This window comes from Mobula hypostoma, chromosome 24 (genome assembly GCF_963921235.1).
Source record: "Mobula hypostoma chromosome 24, sMobHyp1.1, whole genome shotgun sequence".
In the NCBI taxonomy this organism is placed as follows: domain Eukaryota; kingdom Metazoa; phylum Chordata; class Chondrichthyes; order Myliobatiformes; family Myliobatidae; genus Mobula; species Mobula hypostoma.
The window spans coordinates 27,583,504-27,604,852 of NC_086120.1; the positions used below are offsets into that span (position 1 = coordinate 27,583,504).

Genomic DNA, 21,349 nt, shown 5'->3' on the forward strand with positions numbered 1-21,349 from the left:
CTAGGCAGCAGATAGCCTCTGTATAATGAAGACTCCTCTGTGCAGTTGTCCTAGATATATACGCACCTTTGTGCTATCACTAGTCTTCCTTATCCATATCTCATTTGTTCCAATGGAGCTAATTACACAGCCAATCTTCGTATTCTCCTTAGATTCCAAATAGATAGTCTGACCTTTATGATACCACCTCTTATCGTTATGTAATTTTTCATCTTCTATTCATGCTTCATATCTTTGTGCTGGTGATTCAGCAGGAATGCTGGGAAGATGCTCAGGAGAAGATGGAGATGCAGGTTTTTTCGGAGATTTAAGCTTATTGAGAGTTCGCAGATCTTCCATTATCTGTTCATCTGTGAACAAGTAATGTAACTGCGTACGTGCAGATTTTTGTCTTTTGTCTGTAATTGGATCAGGGTCATTAGGTCTTCTCCTTAGTTTCCTAGTCACTATTGGCTTTACCTCCATAGAATCTCCTGTGAGTTCCATTGTTAGCCTCTCATTCTCAATCATCTTTTTCTTTTCTTTTAACTCAATCTTTTTATCTTCAAATTCCTTCACTGCTGCGTTCTTCTCTTTAATATAATTCCTTTCCACTTGTTCTGTCTCCAGTTGCAGAAAAAGCTCTGCATTTCATATTCTTTCCTAGTATTGTTGATCTAGTTTCTTCATCCTTTTCTGATACTCCTGCAAAGTGCCTTCCTGTAACTGCTGTAGCTGTCTTTTGAGAGATGTCAATTTCTCCTGGTACATCTGCTCTTTTACTTCCAGGTAGTCTTCATCATCTTGCTTATTGGCAATATCTGTCTCCCTTGCATCCTCTCTATCTTCATCTGAGTCGCGGCTATGGATACTGCTTGTCCTCATCGTCGACACTGTCTAGCTCCTCCTCGTCATTGTAATAGTTGACAGTGGGTGAGAGGAGAGCTGTAGACGTCTTCCCTGCCGAGCTAGTGCCTTGATGGTGTGCCAATCCAACTGGATTTTCCTGAGCCATTCACATCCCAGCAATGGTGGTCCTCCATTTTTCAGTACATAGAGGTTCAGCTGCTGTGTTTTGTCTCATAGGTCACTGTCACTTTAATTTTACCTTTCGGACACACTTTCTGTCCTATGTTAAGTCTTTAGCAGTAGTTTAGTTCATTTCAGAGGTATGTAAAACAGACGTTTGTAGTCGTGTACAGAGATCACTGTTAAAGCTGAGCCTGTGTCCAACTCCATTTTCAGTCTCATGCCTGCCACTTGTGGAGTGATCCTCGTTACTCTTTGATCATCTGTCTCTTTCACACTGTGAAGCTGCAGACAAGACAATTCACTTTCGTCTGAGTTGTTTTCATCGGAACTGCTTTCTTCCATTTTGTGTACATTGTAATGTTTTCCTTTCTGGGGCTTCTTGTTTCTCTGTATTTTGTCCTTTTTCTGTTGTTTACTAGCTTTGCATACTCTGCTAGTGTGGCCCTGTTTGCCACAGTTTCTGCATTCTTTGTCTTTAAACCAACAGTCATCAGGGTCACTTGACATGTTCCCACAACAGTAACATTGTTTACTAGCTTTGGATACTCTGGCAATGTGGCCCTGTTTGCGACAGTTTCTGCATTCTTTGCCTTTAAAACGACAGTCATCAGGGTCATTTGACATGTTCCCACAACGGTAACATTTCTTTCCTTCATTTCTGTTCAGTGACATTTTATTTGTAGCATATTCCAGAGATTTTTGTTGTATCTCTGAAGCACCCTGTGCTGCTGTTTCCAATGATATTGCAATGTTCTGCGCCTTCTCTAATGTGAGGTCTTTTTTACCCAGGGGCTTCTTCTGTGTGGTTTCACAGTGCATGCCACACACTAACCTGTCTCTCAATGCGTCCGATAGACCAGCTCCAAATTGACAATGTTCTGATAATTTGCGCAATTCAGCACAATATTCAGAAATACTTTCATTTTTGCTCTGAACCTGTTTGTGAAATTTAAATCAATGACTAATGGTCTGGGGTTTAAATGACGTTGGAGAGCGTCTACTATTTGCTTGAACATTTTGTCAGCTGGCTTTTCTGGGGTTAACAAGCTCCGTAGCAGCCCGTATGTTTTTGTTCCCATAATACATAAGATGCTGGCTTTCTTTTCATCATTGACACCGTTAGCCTCACAATATAACTTCACTCTCTCAATGTAAATTGCCCAGTCTTCAATGCCACTATCAAATGCTGTAATGGTTCCAATCATCGCCATCTTTGTTATGTTAATTTAGCCCTGTTTTCCCCTTGTTTTCTTTTTGACTCACGTGTCCTTTTTGCTAGCGCAACGAATGCACTCTGTCTAGATGTGTGTTTGACGCTCCGCAGGCAGACCCTCAACCCCTGGGGATCAGCGCCGGGGTGGTCTTGCCTGGATGTGCTGCGGCTCCTATTGTGTCTCTTGGTCTCCTGACATTCCCAACCCCGGCTGTGCTCCTGCTTCCTTTCGGACTCGCGGCCTCGCTCTGCCTCCTTCTCCAGCTCCTTGGCTCGTTCCTTGCGCTCTTCCTCCAAGTGTCATTATCAGCTAAAACCCGGTGTTCCGATAAGATGTAGGTTCATTAACCTCGTCACCAATTTGTTGTGTATGTGGCCTGTTTACACAACAATGCTATTAATAAAAACGCTGGAGACGGGAGCTAAATTTCATGGTTCTTTACTGGCAGAATCCGAACTCAGCACACACACGTAAAGATCAATACGTGCCTAATAGCGCAATGACGTGTTACTAAAGCATAAAGTAGTCCCTTATTATACTGTAGGCTATACGGTACATAGACCAATAGCATTAACCTCACATTTATAGAAAGCCATGGAAAAGATGATTAATAAGAGATTGACATATTACGTTGAAACAAGATGAAGTATTTTTAAACATCAGATTGTATTTAGGAGAGGAGGTCTGACATCTAGAACATGAGGTGAGGAGGGCTCAATTGAAGAAAGAAAGCATAGTAGCAGTCTTTTCGGATGTAGAGAAAGCAAACGACATGATGTGGAAGGAAGGTCTGATCATCAAATTACATAAATTCAGAATTGGAGGTCAACTGCTAAATTGGATAAAAGATTTTTTAGTTGGTTGATCTATCATGGTGCAAGTAGGGAAAACTTGGTCAAGTAAGCAAATTGTGGAAGATGGAACCCCTCAGGGAAGTGTTGTTCGTCCATTATTATTTGCTATAATGATAAATTGAGAGAGAGAGAGAGAGAGAAGTATTGGAGTTTCATTATTTGCAGATGATAGAGCCATGTGGAAAAGGGTTGGGAATGTGGAATTTACAGTATCATACTGAAACTTCAAGAGGCAATAGTTAAAGTGGAAGATGAGGCAATGAAAAGGGGATTCAGACTTGCAGCAATGAAATCCAAAATAATTTTTTTCACTAAGAAGAGGAGAGAGCAACAATTAAAAACTAAAACTTTATATCATAGACTTAAAAAGTGTGGATACCTTTAAATTTTTAAGAATTTGGTTTGATAAATGACTCATGTGGTCAACAAATATTAAGCAAATAATAACCAAAAGTAAAATGTGCTAAATGTTCTGAGGTATTTAATAGGAAAGGTATGGGGAGCTGATAGGAAATCCTTGAAGGTAATATATATAGGATTAATAAGATCAATACTGGACTATGATAGTATGGTATATTGATCAGCATCACACTTTATGTTCAGGAAACTGGATACAATTCAAAGTCGTGGATGAAGGTTAATCAGTGGAGCAATAAGAACACCAGTGGTGACAATGCAGGTGGAGTTGGGAGAAACACCTCTGGAATTGAGAAGATCACAGCTTGCGTTAACATATTGGCTAAACCTACAAGGGTCTGGAGAAAATCATCCAAGTAAACAGCTTTAGATCCATGCTGGAAAAAGGAAAGAAAGAAAATCAGAAGTTTTGCATGAACTGTTGAAGGAAAAGCAGAAAGGACAGGAATTCATAATAAGGCAGTGATTGATACGCTGCTTTTTCCTGAGCTGCCTCCATTGCTGTGTGAAGCACCAGAGGTGGATCTTAAATTATTCGAAAGGAGACAGAAAACTAGAGAAGTGATTTAAAATCAAGATATAGTTGAATTTTATATGAATAATAATTATAGATATTTACAAATGCTTCAGGTAGTGCCTGATTTTAACATTAAAAAGCAGGTGAGAATGCATGATGATTTCTCAGTGTATACAGGTGGAATGACAGCTGGACTGTTCACTTTGCAGTGGGTAGAGGGTGTGAAACTTATAAAAGTTGTAATATTGTCTGATTCAAGCACAGCAATCGGGAGTCTAAAAGATTTACATTCTGATGTGTGAGATAATACAAACCTTATTTAGACTCAAAATGATACAGCTCTGTTTATGTTTTATACGGATTCCATTACGTATTGGTATTAGAGGGAAAGAGCGAGCAGGCAAATTAGCAAAGGAGGCAACGAGACAAACAGAAGTGGACATTTAAATAGAGTAAAGGAGAAATGAAAAACATTATTAAAGGTAAAATCAAAAACGTGGAGAAAATAATGGGATGGTGAGAGAACAAGAAGACATCTTTATAGTATCCAGAAAGTCGGATAGTCGAGGAACGCAGGAAGGAGGTTATAAAATCAAGATTGAAGTTTGGGCACCCAGGATTAAATAGTACATTGTTTTTAATGAAGAAACATAATAATGAGAGGTGCGAATACTGTAATCAGCCAGAAACGGTCAAGCATGTACCGGTGAGGTGTTCAAGATATAATGAAGAGAGTGGATGGGTGATTTAAAGTTATCATGGAATTTAACATTAACATTGGTTTGCAGAGGGATCACAGGATTAGTGCTTTAAATGTATAGTGTAGTTTCTAAAAATACAGGACTTCTTTTTTAAATATAGAATTTGATCCAAATATGTAAGGTTTAGATATCCTGACCCACACTCCAGTTCAGAAGATGGCAGTAATGCACCTTAAAGCTGTTGGCAAGCAGCCATAAAACCTCGGAAGTAGTAAAACAACACTGAGCACACGAATCTCCCAGCTCCGTGTTTTTATTCCAATTAGTTTTATGTTTTGGAGTTTAACAACATAAGAAGTGGCAACGAAGAAGTTTTATGTGAACCTGAGGTGAGTACCCCCCAGCAAGAAAAAATCTGCAGATGCTGGAAATCTGGCAGCATCTATGGAAAAAAAGTCAGAAAATGCTGGAAGAATTCAGCAGGCCAGGCAGCAACTATGGAAAAAAGTACAGTCGACGTTTCGGGCTGAGGGTCCCTCCAGCATTTTGTGGGTGTTGCGTGTCTACTCATCTGTTGAAGTGCAGCAAGATGTTTGGGTTAAAAAAAAGAACAGTGAGTCATTTGAGATTTTTAAAAAGGCAGAGAATGGATGAATTCATGGGTTCATAATCTTTCTCTCTCTCTCTCTCTCTATCTCTCTCATATATATACATACATATACACACACACCTTATATATTAAATATGCACGCACATGTATATAGTGTTGGCACGTGGCCAAGTGGTTAAGGCGTTCGTCTAGTGATTTGAAGGTCGCTAGTTCAAGCCTTGGCTGAGGCAGTGTGTGTGTCCTTGAGCAAGGCACATAACCACACATTGCTCTGTGACGACACCAGTGCCAAGCTGTATGGGTCCTAGTACCCTTCCCTTGGACGACATCGGTGGCATGGAGAGGGGAGACTTGCAGCATGGGCAACTGCTGGTCTTCCATACAACCTTGCTCCTGGAAACCTTCCAAGGAGCAAATCCATGGTCTCATGAGGATAACGGATGCCTATTATTATTATGCACGCACACGCATATATACACATGCACACATATATACAGTGCTTATAAAAAGTATTCACCCCACTCCCCTGAAAGTTTATATGTTTTATGGTTTTACAACATTAAATGACGGTGGATTTAATTTGGCTTTTTTTTTAACACTGATCACCGGAAAATACTCTTTCATGCAAAAGTCAAAAAAGATCTCTACAAAGTGATCTAAATTAGTTACAATTATAAAACACGAAATAATTGATTGCATGAGTATTCACTCCCTTCAAGTTAGTATTTAGTAGATGCACCTTTGGCAGCAATTGCAGCTTTGAGTCTGTGTGGATAGGTCTCTATCAGCTTTGCACATCTGGACACTGCAATTTTTCCCCATTCTTCTTTACTAAACTGCTCAAGCTCTGTCAGATTGAATGGGGATCCATGAGTGACCAGCCCTTTTCTTGTCCAACCACAAATTCTCAATTGGATTGAGGTCTGGACTTTGACTTGACCACTCCAGGACATTAACTGTGTTATTTTTAAGCCATTCCTGTGTAGCTTTGGCTTCTTGCTTGAGGTCATTGTCTTGTTGGAAAACAATTCTTCTCCTAAGTCGCAGATCTCTTGCAGACTGCGTCAGGTTTTCCTCCAGGATTTCCATGTATTTTGCTGCATTCATTTTACCCTCTACCTTGTGTGCTGCAGTGAAGCATCCCCATAGCATGATGCAGCCACCACCATGCTTCATGGTAGGGATGGTGTGCTTTTGATGTGCGGTGTTTGGCTTCCCAAACATAGTGTTAGTCTGATGGCCAAAAAGCTCAATTTTGGTTTCACCAGACCATAGAGTCATCTTCCAGCTGAATTCAGAGTCTCCCACATGCATTCTGGCAAAGTCTAGCTGCGATTTCATGTGAGTTTTTTCCAACAGTAGCTTTCTCTTTGCCACTCTCCCATCTCAGCCAATGAAGCTTGTAACTCTTCCAGAGTTGTCAAAGGTCTCTTGGTGGCCTCCCTCACCCATTCCCTTCTTACACGGTCACTCAGTTTTTGAGGACGGCCTGCTCTAACAGTACTGTACTCCAAGGGATATTTGGTGATTTGAAAATGTTCTTGTATCCATCTCCTGATTTGTGCTTTTCAATAACATTTTCACCTTCTCACAGAGTTGCTTGGAGTCTTCATGGTGTAGTTTTAGCCAAAATATTGACTCATCAGCAGCTGGACCTTCCAGATACAGGTATATTTCTTACTACAATCAATTGAAAGACTGCATAATGTGATCTCCATCTGAAACCACATATTTTGTTTTAATTATAAAATAAGACTTTGTTATACAGTGGGAATCCATTCTTTTTCAGGTACACAGTCTGTACTTTACCATTAAAGTCAATCCATCATAGATGGATAGAACATAGAACATAGAATAGTACAGTACAATACAGGCCCTTCAGCCCACAATGTTGTGCTGACCCTCATACCCTGCCTCCCATATAAGCCCCCACCTTAAATTCCTCCATATACCTGTCTAGTAGTCTCTTAAACTTCACTAGTGTATCTGCCTCCACCACTGACTCAGGCAGTGCATTCCACGCACCAACCACTCTCTGTGTAAAAAACCTTCCTCTAATATCCCCCTTGAACTTCCCACCCCTTACCTTAAAGCCGTCCTCTTGTATTGAGCAGTGGTGCCCTGGGGAAGAGGCGCTGGCTATCCACTCTATCTATTCCTCTTATTATCGTGTACACCTCTATCATGTCTCCTCTCATCCTCCTTCTCTCCAAAGAGTAAAGTCCTAGCTCCCTTAATCTCTGATCATAATGCATACTTTTTAAACCAGGCAGCATCCTGGTAAATCTCCTCTGTACCCTTTCCAATGCTTCCACATCCTTCCTATAGTGAGGTGACCAGAACTGGACACAGCACTCCAAGTGTGGCCTAACCAGAGTTTTATAGAGCTGCATCATTACATCGCAGCTCTTAAACTCTATCCCTCGACTTATGAAAGCTAACACCCCATTAGCTTTCTTAACTACCCTATCCACCTGTGAGGCAACTTTCAGGGATCTATGGACATGTACCCCGATATCCCTCTGCTCCTCCACACTACCAAGTATTCTGCCATTTACTTTGTACTCTGCCTTGGAGTTTGTCCTTCCGAAGTGTACCACCTCACACTTCTCCAGGTTGAACTCCATCTGCCACTTCTCAGCCCACTTCTACATCCTATCAATGTCTCTCTGCAATCTTTGACAATCCTCTATACTACCTACAACACCACCAACCCTTGTGTCGTCTGCAAACTTGCCAACCCACCCTTCTACCCCCACATCCAGGTCGTTAATAAAAATCACGAAAAATAGAGGTCCCAGAACAGATCCTTGTGGGACACCACTAGCCACAATCCTCCAATCTGAATGTACTCCCTCTGCCTTCTGCAGGCAAGCCAATTCTGAATCCACCTGGCCAAGCTTCCCTGGATCCCATGCCTTCTGACTTTCTGAATAAGCCTACCTTGTGGAACCTTGTCAAATGCCTTACTAAAATCCATATAGATCACGTCTACTGCACTACCCTCATCTATATACCTGGTCACTTCCTCAAAGAACTCTATCAGGCTTGTTAGACACAATCTGCCCTTCACAAAGCCATGCTGGCTGTCCCTGATCAGACCATGATTCTCTAAATGCCTATAGATCCTATCTCTAAGAATCTTTTCCAACAGCTTTCCCACCACAGATGTAAGGCTCACTGGTCTATAATTACCCAGACTATCCCTACTACCTTTTTTGAACAAGGGGACAACATTCGCCTCCCTCCAATCCTCCGGTACCATTCCCGTGGAAAACGAGGACATAGAGATCCTAGCCAGAGACTCAGCAATCGCTTCCCTCACCTCGTGGAGCAGCCTGGGGAATATTCCGTCAGGCCCCGGGGACTTATCTGTCCTAATGTATTTTAACACCTCCAACAAGCCCCTCTCCCTTAATATCAACATGCTCCAGAACATCAACCTCACTCATATTGTCCTCACCATCATCAAGTTCCCTCTCATTGGTGAATACCGAAGAGAAATATTCATTGAGGACCTCGCTCACTTCCACAGCCTCCAGGCACATCTTCCCAGCTTTATCTCTAATCAGTCCTACCTTCGCTCCTGTCACCCTTTTTTTCCCATGATCGGCCTTTATCCTCCGCTGGCGTTTCACTGTGCTTCATTTTTGGAACTATTTGAGCTTTCTCAGTGTGTTGGGTTATTTGTCAATCAGAATCGTTGCTCCTAGTGGGACTAATGAGCTGCCAGACGAGGTGGTAAATGCGGGTTCTTTTTTAACAATTAAGAATAAATTGGACAGATACATGGATGGGAGGTGTATGGAGGGATATGGTCCGTGTGCAGGTCAGTGGGACTAGGCAGAAAATGGTTCGGCACAGCCAAGAAGGGCCAAAAGGCCTGTTTCTGTGCTGTAGTTTTTCTATGGTTTCTATGGTTTCTAATACCAGAGAGTGGATAGCGGATTGGGATTTGTTGGTAAGATGATACTCAAAGAAAAAAATAGTTCGGATACTAGAAATATGAAATGAGAATTGGAAATTGTTGAATATTTTCCCATTGAGCCAATTTTTAATCCAGTTTACCTCCTTTCTGTAGATCCTTTGGGCTTTGACTTTAATGCTCAAACTGCCGTGAGGGTTTTTGTCAAATGTTTCCCAAGTCGTTCTGTACGTGAACAGCACCTTGTCATTGATCCACTTTGTTACATTCTCAAAGAATTTTCTGCTGTTTCTGAGCTATAACTTGCTTTCTTTAAGTGTGGATTTCTATTATTCTATTTTCCTTCAATATCATGCACACCAAACTAGGATGACTGACCTTTATTTACTCATTCTCTACCTGTCACTCTTTTAAACACAAATGGGCCTCTCCCTCACCCAAGCACTCACACACACCATTTTCTCCCTTTCCCTTTCCACATCCCCCTCCTTCCCCTCTGCCTCTCTTTCTTTCTCATAAACCTCTGCCTGCAGCATCAGACCCAGTTCAAACTTCTATAGTTCATGGCTAAACACACCTGACATGCACAGTTGGGCCATCTTATCCTAATCTAAACCCTGTTTTTCTGGGTTATCTTTTCAGTACTGGCTAAATCTAATTCACTTATGATCACCACTGCCAAAATACTTCCCCATTGATATCTTCTCTCCCTGTCACTTCATAAAGCTGAGGGATAGCGAGTGCACTGGTGGTCATCTTCTAAAATTCCATAGATTCTAAAAAGGATTTGCTGGGGGAACTCAAAAAGTCAGGCAGCATTTATGGAGGGGGATAAATTCTCTCTCTCTCTCTCTCTCTCTCTCGGCTTTTCACCTAACTGTTCCAACAGATCACCTTACCATCTTGGCCAATCCTCCAATCCTTTCCCTCTTGCATTTACTCAGGTTCTCCCTAAAAGTTGGTTTACCCCCATGCTATTTACCTCAGCTCCTAGGGTGAGTTTCATATTCTAACTAATAACTGGATCAATAACCCATCTAAAACTTTATTTTAGACATGCAATGCCATTGTGCAGTATAGTCCACACAATTACTTTTATAGAGTCATAGAAAAGTATGGCATAGAAACAGGCCCTTCAGCCCATCTAGTCTGTGCTGAACCACTTAAACTGCCTACTCCCATTGACCTGTTCTGGGACCATAGCCCTCCATACTTCTACCATCTATGTACTTATCCAAACTTCTCTTAAACATTCAAACTGAGTTTGCACATACCATTTGAGCTGGCAGCTCATTCCACACTCTCATAACCCTCTGAGTGAAGAAGTTTCCCCTCAATCTACCCACAAACCTTTCACCTTTCACCCTTAACCCATGACCTCTGGTTGTAGTTCCACTCAACCTCTGTGGAAAAAACTCACATGAATTTACTTTATCTACACCCCTTCATAATTTTATATACCTTTATCAAATCTCCTGTCAATCTTCTATGTTACAAGAAATAAAGTCCTAAACTATTCAATCTTTCCTTAGAACTCAGGTCCTCCAGACCTGGCAACATCCTAATGGCTTTTCTTTGTACTCTTTCAACCATATTTACATCGTTCCGTAGGAGAGCTGTAAATAATAATTATTTATTATTTTTGTTTATTTAGAAATACGGCATGGTATGATTCTGATTCTGATTCTAGTAACAGGCCTTTCCGACCCAACGAGGTTACGCTACCCGCTTACACCAATGTGACCAACTGACCTACTAACCTACTAACCTATACACCTTTGGAATGCCTACTTTATCCACTAAGGTACAGTGCAGAATAGGCCCTTCTGGCCCTTGGAGCTCAGCCCTTGATTTAACCCAAGCCTAATCACGGGACAATTTACAATGACCAATTAGCCTGACAACCGGAACGTTTTTGGACTGTGGGAGGAAACTGGAGCGCCCGTGGGAAACCGACATGGTCACGGGCTGGAAAGTAGAAGCTCCTTCCAGGCAGTGGTGGGCCTCCTTTGAGAGGTGGTGGATGTGGGGTACTACAGTGTTTTCCTTGGCTGGAGTGTCTAGATCCAAGCATCATAATCTCAGAATGAGCAGTCAGCCATAGAAGACTGAGATGAGAATACATTGTTCGTGCTGAAGGCATGAACATCGATGTGTTTTTCTAACTTCCTGTAATTTCTCCCTCTTCTCTTTTTCCACTCCCCATTCTAGTTCCTCTCTCACCCCTTCACTTCTCCTCAGTTGTCCATCACCCCTTTCAGGCACTCCTCCCCCTTCTCTTTTCTCCATGGTCCTCTGTCCTCTCCTATCAGATTCTTTCTTCTTCAGCCGTACAACATAGGAGCAGAATTAGGTCATTCAGCCCATCGAGTCTACTCCACCATTCCATCATGGCTAAGTTATTATCCCCCTCAATCCCATTCTCCTGCCTTCTCCCCGTAACCTTTGCTACTCTTACTCACCAAGAACCTATCAACCTCTGCTTTAAATTTACCCAATAACTATATACCCGAATAAATATACCTGATATCCAATGTTCCCTCTAATTTGTAATGACCAGTGTGCTGTGCAATTTTTTTGCTCAGTGACAACATGGGCGCAATGAATTTTCAAGTAGAAGTAAACCTGAAGCGGGTCGGCTGGTGGCGCAACGACATCGGCGCCGGACCCAGGAGCGGAGGTTCCTGGGTTCGAAACCAGTCGGGTCCGCTCCCGAGTATGCTTTCCATCCGTGCCGGGTTGAGTGTCGAGATCGCAACTCCACCTCGTAAAATACTGCGAATGTGTGAGGAGTGGTGCGCCACACAGTCTCTCTCTCGCTCCGCGCCTTGGAAAAGCCGTGAAAAAGGCATCATCACGGATGCATGCACAGACGTGCAGAAGCACACAGGCACACGCCAAAAAAAAAAGAAGTAAACCTGAAGCTATTCTAAGGATAGTAAGCCATTCCGCTTTAAATGAATGCGCTTCACGCCCTTTGCTTCTTTGGAATTCGACATGGTGGATCACTAATAAAAACAGTATAAATAAGTCAGTTCTAAACTCTGCAAACAGATCATCGCAAACCCCATGTTGTCAACTCTGTCTGCAACAGAATCCAGAAAAGGAAATGTGATTATGATCATGAAATATATTTAACATGCCAACGAGGTCGAGGGTGACAACCTTTTGTGTGAAGTTTAAATTCCTTTGTGTGCTAGTAGCAAAAGATGTGTGCATGCACACCACTTAGAGGGAACATTGAGATATCCTCTCTCACTCCTCTTTTACATTTTATATATCTGAAAAAAAATTGGTATTCTTTTATGTTATTGGCTACATTACCTTCACGTTCTTTTTGCTCCTTGTCATTTTTTAGTTAACCCTTACCTCTTCCACCCATCACTTCCCAGCTTATTATTTTATCCCCCTTCCCCACCTTCCTCCTCACCTAGTTTCACTTATCACCTGCCAGTTTGTAATCCTTCCCCTTCCCACCTACTTATTCAGGCTTCCGTCCCCTTTATTTCCAGTCCTGATGAGGAGTCGGCACGAAATGTTGACTTTCCAAAGCTGTTGCCTGACTCGTTGTGTTTCTCCAGCATTTTGTGTGTCTTGCCCATAAATTTCTTCACCCAGACAGTAGAGAATTCTAAGAATGCACAACACAAGAAGGGTATAGAAGTTCAAGTCTTTGAGTATATCCAAGACAAGATCAGCAGATATATATCAAGAGATTGTGAGGTTACTTCAGGAAAAGGGCAATGGAGCAAAAGGTTAATCATAATGTTATTACTGTCATGGTCAGGTCCGTGAAGTCCGCATTCCAGTTCACGGTCCAGTCCGTGGACTCAGGACTCCGGGTCTTCCAGCCGTCCCTTGTTTGAATTAATCATAGGCACCTGATTCCCATCTTTGGGCTTGCAATATAAGTAGCCTTGGGATTGAGTGTGGGCTGCTGGTTTGTCTTGTCCATCCCCCTTGGAGCAACCTGCTGATGGAAGGCTAGTAAAACCATTTGTGATCTCTAGGCCTGGTTGGAGGTCCACTGCTTCATGGAGCCTTGTTGCCACTCGTTGGAGTGGTCTTTGCGGTATGGATTCAGCTGTTTCCCAGGCCGGCTGAGTGGCTGCCAGCCACTCCAAGCTAGGTAGGGATCTGGCTGTTTCTGTAGCCAGCTGAGGTTGCTGGCCGAACTGAGATTTGGAGCTTCCCCAGAGCAGAGATGGAACTGTCTGTCGTTCTTTGGTGTTTGTCTCTTCTTGTCCTTGCCTCTATGGGGTAAGCCAGGCCATTTAGCTGTTGCCCTGTGGGGGGATCTGTCTTGTCTGGTCCTTGCCTCTGTTGGGTAAGTCCGGCTGTTCTGCCGTTACCTGACAGACAGACCTGTTCCACCTTGGTGTGGCGATGAAGTTGAGTCCCGGCTTCTCGTAGGATAAGTCCTGGCTCTATGTCTATGTTCTGTCCTGTCTCATGTTTGTGTTGTGCCAAGCGTCCTGGCTTGTCGAAGGATAAGTCCCGGCTCTATGTTGATGTTCAGTTGCCAGTCTGTCTTTCAGCTCCAGTCTCTGAGTTATCAGTCTCTGCATTTCAAGACAAAGACCCAAGCCTCGAGGATCCCAAGCCAAGCTCCAAGAACCCAAGCCTCGAGGATCCCAAGCCAAGCTCCAAGAACCCAAGCCTCGAGGATCCCAAGCCAAGCTCCAAGAATCCAAGCCTTGAGGAACCCAAGCCAAGCTCAAGTCCCAAGACCCCAGCCTGCAGCCAAGCTCAAGACCCAAGAACCCAAGCCTTGAGGATCCCAAGCCAAGCCTCAAGACCCAAGAACCTAAGCCTCGAGGATCCCAAGCTAAGCCTCAAGACCCAAGAACCCAAGCCTCAAGGATCCCAAGCCAAGCTCAAGACCCTAGAACCCAAGCCTCGAGGATCCCAAGCCAAGCCTCAAGACCCAAGAACCCAAGCCTCGAGGATCCCAAGCTAAGCCTCAAGACCCAAGAACCCAAGCCTCGAGGATCCCAAGCCAAGCTCAAGACCCTAGAACCCAAGCCTCGAGGATCCCAAGCCAAGCCTCAAGACCCAAGAACCCAGGCCTCGAGGATCCCAAGCCAAGCTCAAGACCCTAGAACCCAAGCCTCGAGGATCCCAAGCCAAGCCTCAAGACCCAAGAACCCAGGCCTCGAGGATCCCAAGCCAAGCCTCAAGACCCAAGACCCCAGTCTCAAGCCAAGCCTCAAGACCCAAGTCCTCAGCCTCAAGCCATGTCATGTCTTTGCCTGGTTCTGGGGTCTGAGCCCGAGGCAAGACCCATGTTCTGGGTCCTTGTCCAGTCTCGGACTCGGAATCCAAGCCTTGTATCCTAGTCCATGGTTCCTAGTCCTGGTTCCGCTTTCCCTAGCCCAAGTCTGCGTACTTGTCCCTGCTCCTCGCCTGAATCCTGTCACGTCCCTACTCTAGTCAAGTTCTGTTCCTTGTACTTCAGTGTCTGTGTCTTGTATTTGGGTCTGTTCCCAGCACCCCCTTTGTGACAATTACATGGTAGGCATGGTACCAAGGGCTGAATGGCCCGCTTTTACTTCTATTTTTTGTTCTTATTATGTTCTTATGGGGGATGATCTTATAGAAATGTATAACATTGTGAAGGTATGGATAGGGTCAATATTCTCAGTCTTTTTCCCAGCATTGGGGAATCAAAAAGTAGAAACATAGAAAACCTACAGCACAATACAGGCCCTTCGGCCCACACAGTTGTGCCAAACTTTCTTTAATTTTTTTTCATTTACAAGATGTTTCTTATTTACAATAAAGATATGGTTCTTGAAGAAATGTAAGTGTAACAAAATCAAGGCACTTGCCTTTATAACGTCCTACAGAAAAGAAAAGCAACCAGATGTTCCAACAGAAAACATATTTCACTGCAGTTAGAAAAAAATCTGAAAATATTAACACTTTCAGTGTAGAGGGCTCAAGTCGAGGGCTCTGGTTTAAACTGAGAGGGGTGAGATTTGATAGGAGCCTGAGAGAAAGCTTTTTCACCTAGAGGATGGCCAGTATATGGAAGGATTTGCCAGAAGAAGTGGTTGAGGCAGCCACATTAACAATACCTGGTCAGTTACGTGAGAGAAAAGGTTTAAAGGGACATACAGGGGGGCAAATGGGACTAGTTTCAGCATGGTCCAGTTGAGCTGAAAAGCCTGTTTCCATCTTGCATGACTGGAAGCAGCGAGCTGCTGGCATCCCCTCTCTCAGCGGCAGGAGTGATACCTCGCTCTCCCCCGTTAGTGAGCGAGAGCCTGTTGAGACATTGAAGTGTTGGGATGGACCCTAGATCGCGGTCTCTGGGGCCTTGCCATTGCAGGGTGGGTGGTGGTGGGGGGGGGGGAGTTGCTGATGTTTTGCTGGAGTAAGTGAGGGTAGGGTGGAGTTGATGCTTTTGCTTCTAAACATGCTTGGAAGGGGGGAGGGGGCTTTGGGGTTCTAACTTTTTTCTATCATTCATTCTGTAGGTTATTTTTCCCTCTGTTTTGTGGCTGTCTGCAGAGAGTAAGAATTTCAGGTTGTATACTTTATACATTCTCTGATGTTAAATTGAACCATTGACTCTTGGGTCCAAAAAATGGCCCAAGTGACTCATTTCTTACTACGGTAGAGTCATGGAGTGACACACACAGATGCTGGTCCTTCAGTCCGACTTGTCCAATCCGACCAAGATGCCTCTCTGAGCTAATCTCATTTGCACATGTTTGGTCCATGTTGCTGGGCCCGTAATAGAACATAGAACATAGAAATCTACAGCACATTACAGGCCCTTCGGCCCACAATGTTGTGCCAGCCATGTAACCTACTCTAGAAACTGCCTAGAATTTCCCTAGCACATAGCCCTCTATTTTTCCAAGCTCCACGTACCTATCTAAGAGGCTCTTAAAAGACTCTGTTGTATCCACTTCCACCACCGCTGCCGGCAGCCCATTTCGCGCACTCACCACTCTCTGTGTGGAAAAACTTACCCCTGACATCCCCTCGGTACCTATTTCCAAGCACCTTAAAACTATGCCCCCTCATGTTAGCAATTTCAGCCTTGGAAAAAAGCCTCTGGCTATCCACACGATCAACGTCCCTCATCATCTTATACACCTCTATCAGGTCACCTCTCATCCTGCGTTGCTTCAAGGAGAAAAAGCCAAGTACACTCAACCTATTCTCATGTGGTATCCCCTCCAATCCAGGCAACATCCTTGTAAATCTCCTCCGCACTCTCTCTATAGTATCCACATCATTCCTGTAGTGAGGTGACCAGAAATGAACACAGTACTCCAAGTGGGGTCTGACCAAGGTCTTCTATAGCTGTAACATTACTTCATGGCTCTTGAACTCAATCCCATGGTTGATGAATGATAGTGAATACGGCGTAGCACATCACACAAACTAATCTTCCGTCCGTGGACTCACTTTACACTGCACGCTGTTGGAGCAGTGCTGCCAGGATAATCAAGGATACAACCCACCCAGCCAACATACTTTTCATCCCTCTTCCCTCCGGGAGAAGGCTCAGGAGCTTGAAGACTCGTACGGCCAGATTTGGGAACAGCTTCTTTCCAACTGTGATAAGACTGCTGAACGGATCCTGACCCGGATCTGGGCCGTACCCTCCAAATATCCGGACCTGCCTCTCGGTTTTTTTGCACTACCTTACTTTCCATTTTTCTATTTTCTATTTATGATTTATCATTTAAATTTTTAATATTTACTAATTTTTAATATTTTAATATTTAGTATTTGTAATCCAGGGAGAGGGAAGTGCAGAATCAAATATCGCTGTGATGATTGTACGCTCTAGTACCAATCATTTGGCGACAATAAAGTATGAAGGCCAACACACCATACACCTTCTTAACAAAACTGTCAACCTGCGCAGCAGCTTTGAGTGTCCTATGGACGTAGACCCCAAGATCTCTCAGATCCTCCACACTGCCAAGAATCTTACCATTAATATTAAATTCTGTCTTCAAATGTGCTTATTAAACTGGTCACTGGAATGCATTTTACCAACTCAGCTCCATGTGTAATTTCCTGATTGTCACATTTAATTCTGTCACAATAATGGTTCTGCAAAGCTGCACCCTGGTATTGGCCAACTGCCACATTTGTAACCATTTCATTTTTTACTGAGAACAGTTTTTGTTGTTAGATTATTTTAAAAAAAAGGTTCCTGAAATTGATGGCAAAGATCTAAAATTTGCAACACCAACCACAGCTTCCCCAGTGCTCCATTTCCTTCTGCCAATTCCCCAAACTGAATCAACAATAGAGGACCTATTCACAATCACGCTAACTGTGGCAGTCAGAAACGGAATTCATCTGGAACCACGTAAGGAGACTATACTGCAATCATTTCTTAGAAGCTGGTCTTTGTTTGTTATATTATAATTTAAACACTTGCCAGCCATCTCATCTCTGTTCTTTCTAAGGTGTCCAGTGTTGATGCTTGCTCATTTGTTGTGTTTTACCCATTCAGCTGACCAACAGTGTATTGACTGTTTGTCTTCTTTTGCTCCTGGGCTGTTTATCAGTCTTTGTGCTTACTTTTTCATTGTTCTATTGTATTTCTTTGTTATATTGGGAATGCCTGCAAGAAAATGGATCTCAAAGTGGTATTGGTAACACATGTGTATCTTGGTTTAAAAAAAAGTCACAAAACTTTACTTTGAACTTTGAAAGTCAGTTAATTAACCTTGCTGGGTCTGACATAGACCAGCCCTCTCAGTGCTCAGTAGTAATCTTTCCTTGGGCTGGCAATCTGCTGCCCTTAAAACATTTGCTGTTCTATTGTGCTGTGGCTCAGTTGGTAATGTCTAACTGGAATGTCGAGCAGCCCCTAGAAGTGACAGTGTAAAATCTGAGCCATTTTCCCCAATGGCAGCACCGAGGGAGCGCTGCGCTGTCAGAGGGGCAGTGCTGATGGAGCAGTGTGCTGTTGAAGGGACTGCTGAGGGGCATTGCACTATGGTGGTGCAGAACTAACTGAGCATTACACAGTGACTGTTCTGGGGACAGAGCAGAGAGGCGACTGAAATAAAAAAGACTTTGGCAGGCAGAGCAGCATCTGTGGAAAGAGTAGCAGGGTTATTGTTGTGGGTTGATCAGAACTGAGGATGGCAGAATCCTTTCTGTTCTTTTTCTTTGTCTTGGACTCGTTTCTCTTTCCAAAGACGTTGCCTATTTTCCCAATTCCTAGCACATTCGGTAGACGGTCTTGTGAGAAGCCTTTCACTTGAATGCAGATTCATATCTGCTGAACATGGAAGGTGAAGTCTATTTAGTTCTCTTTCATATTTTACCTCAGCTTTGATACCTATATTGAATTGACAATATTTCTTACATCCTTCACACGCATGAGGAGTAAAAATCTTTACGTTGCGTCTCTGTCTATATGTGCACCATGCAATTTATAGCAATTTGTAATGAATGGTATGCAAAACAGGACAGTCAATATAACATAGAAATACAATTCTATCAGTGTGAGTTAATCAGTCTGATGGCCTGGTGGAAGAAGTTGTCCCGGAGCCTGTTGGTCCTGGCTCTTATGCTGCGGTAGGTACTGCTTCCCGGATGGTGGCAGCTGGAACAGTTTGTGGTTGGGGTGACTTGGGTCCCCAACAATCCTTCAGGCCCTTTTTATGCACCTACATTAATTGATGTGTTCCTGCATTAGTGCACAAATGCGTATCAATCAAGCTTTTTTTTTTAAAAAAAAGTAATTCTGTCAATTAAACACACCACTTAGCTCAAGCATATTTAAGGATATTTTAAAGTTATAAAATTGCCTCATATGCCTCTGGCAGAGGGAGCATTGGCTTCACTCTGTGCCATGCTGCCCGTTCATGAGGTACAGAGGGCCAGTGAAGGCAGTCCTCAGCCCTGGTTAGTGGGGCAGGTGGGGACCAAACTCGCCAACCAAACGCTGAGTGATGGTTGAGGGTGGGGCCACCATGCGAGGAGATGCCGTGCTGGGGGGGGGGGGGCGGGGGAGCGTCAGCTTTTTAGGCGCCTAACAGAAGCTTCTCTCTCTTACCAGCGCAGGATGAAGACTTTCACTGTGGCTGTGTTCCTACTTCACATCGAGTGGAGTCTGGGGTCAGAATGTGGGGAAGTCAAAATATTGAACAATGGAAAAGCTGTTAATTGTTCATGCCCCTACCTGGACTGGTCTAAGTTGAAGATTAATTCTCAGTCAAGCCTGTCACTAGAAGACTGTGGAATATCACATATTATTAACATTACCGACACTCAAGGGTTGGAGAAACTGAATCTCGGGAAAAACAAACTGCGGGAAATCCCACAAGAGTTTCTTAACAGGTTACCAAAGTTAAGGGATCTGATTCTAATTGACAACCCTCTAGAAAACATCCCGCTCAGTTTTATCAGGAAAATGAACGTCAGCTTTAGTTGTTCTTGCCATGTCTTGGAAGGTATATACGGCAGTTGCAATGGGTCCAAGAACTGCACGAGTTCTCTAAACAACTTTACCTGCGTTAGACCAGACAAATTTGAATCGGACTATTTGGGCAAATACTACGAAAATGAGTGCGCAGTTTCAATCCTTGTCTGCACCCTTGTTCCGATCTTGATTGTTGTTGTCATTGCGACCGTTGTTGTGGTGCTGGTGAAATATCGCTCGCGAATCGGCTCTCACTTCTCGCCACCTCCAAGCAAACGGCAGTCGGTGTGCTCGGCGGACCAGGGGCAACAGCGGTACGCAAGCACAGCCGACTGGAAAGACACAGCAGCCGACTCGCGTGGAGCTGCCTCTGGGGCCCCTCACAAGGACTATGAGAACGTCTTCATGGGGGACTCGAACAAGGCAAGGTAAGGCAGATAAGTGAAAGCCTAACGTTCACTACAAACGTGCAACACAGTTACACAACATGAATTGTAAGCTGCTTCTATACATCCAACACCTCAAAGCAACATATGGCAATGGTAAATAGATCTTCACAACTGTATATGCTACATATCCATAATAACAGTGGTTATGTGACTATAAATTCACAACCGTAGTTTACAGATCTGCGTATATAATATAGACTAAGAAACATAATAGAATCAATTAAAGACCGCACTCAACAGGATGGACAAACAACCGATGTGCAAAAGACAACCCAAAAGAAATTTTTAAAAAATAAATAAACAAGCAATAAGTATCAAGTACATGAAATGAAGAGTCCTTCATCTCGTGTGGTTGTGGGAACAGTTCACAGATGGGGGAGAGTGAAGTTATCTCCTCCACTTCAAGAGCATGGTGGTTGAGGAGTAATAACTGTTCCTGAACCTGGTGGTGTGGTTCCTGAGGCTCCTGTACCTCCCTCCTGATGGCAGCAGTGAGAAAAGAGCATGGCCAGGATGGTGGCGGGGTCCTTGATGGATGCTGCTTTCCTGTGACAGTACTCCTTGTACATGTACTCAGTGGTAGGGAAGGCTTTATCTGTGATAGTCTGGACCATATCCATTACCTTTTGTAGGATTTTCCATTCAAGGGCATTGGTGTTTCCATACTAGGCCGCAATGCAAGCAGTCAATATACGCTCTACCACACATCTACGGAAGTTTTTCAAAGTTTGAGGTCATGCCAAACCTTCACAAAATTCTAAGAAAGTAGAGGCATTACTGTGTTTTCTTTTAAAGGTATTTACGTTCTGAACCCATGACAGAGCCTCACTCCTGAAGTCAATAATCAGCTTCTTGGTGTTGCTGATATTGAGTGAGAGGTTGTTGTTGTGGCACCGCTCGGCCAGATTGTCGATCTCCCTCCTGTATCCTGATTCATCACCACCTTTGATTCAGTCTACGAATTAAGTTCGTTAGACTGAAGAACCTACAGTTTGCTTAGGTGTCATCAGCAAGCTTAAATATGGCATTGAACCTGTGCTTGGCCTCAAAGTCATAAGTGTAAAGCGAGTAGAGCAGGGGGCTAAGCTCACAGCCTGGTGGTGCACTTGGGTTGATGGAAATCGTGGAGATGTTGTTGCCAGTCTGAACTGATTGGGGTCTGCAAGTCAGGAAATTGAGGATCCAGTTGTACAAGGAGGTATTGAGGCCATGGTCTTGAAGCTTATTGATTAGCTTT

The 21,349-nt window shown here is 43.5% G+C and overlaps 1 protein-coding gene and 1 pseudogene across 4 annotated transcripts in view; one reads left to right on the top strand and one right to left on the bottom strand.

The window, feature by feature from the left end:
• On the bottom strand, nt 1-8,972 carry LOC134337197 (sin3 histone deacetylase corepressor complex component SDS3-like; annotated as a pseudogene).
• LOC134337581 (uncharacterized) overlaps nt 5,006-21,349 on the top strand; it is a 24,597-nt gene continuing 8,253 nt past the window's right edge. Inside the window, exons 1-2 of one of the 4 annotated variants that reach the window (XM_063032725.1) lie at nt 5,006-5,103; nt 19,306-20,091. In XM_063032725.1, coding sequence (XP_062888795.1) covers nt 19,307-20,091 — 785 coding nt within the window. In that variant the 5' untranslated portion in view covers nt 5,006-5,103; nt 19,306. Of the gene's footprint in view, nt 5,104-6,922; nt 6,993-17,504; nt 17,594-19,300; nt 20,092-21,349 lie in introns of those variants that run through there. The other 3 variants (XM_063032724.1, XM_063032722.1, XM_063032723.1) reach the window with 3 other exon arrangements.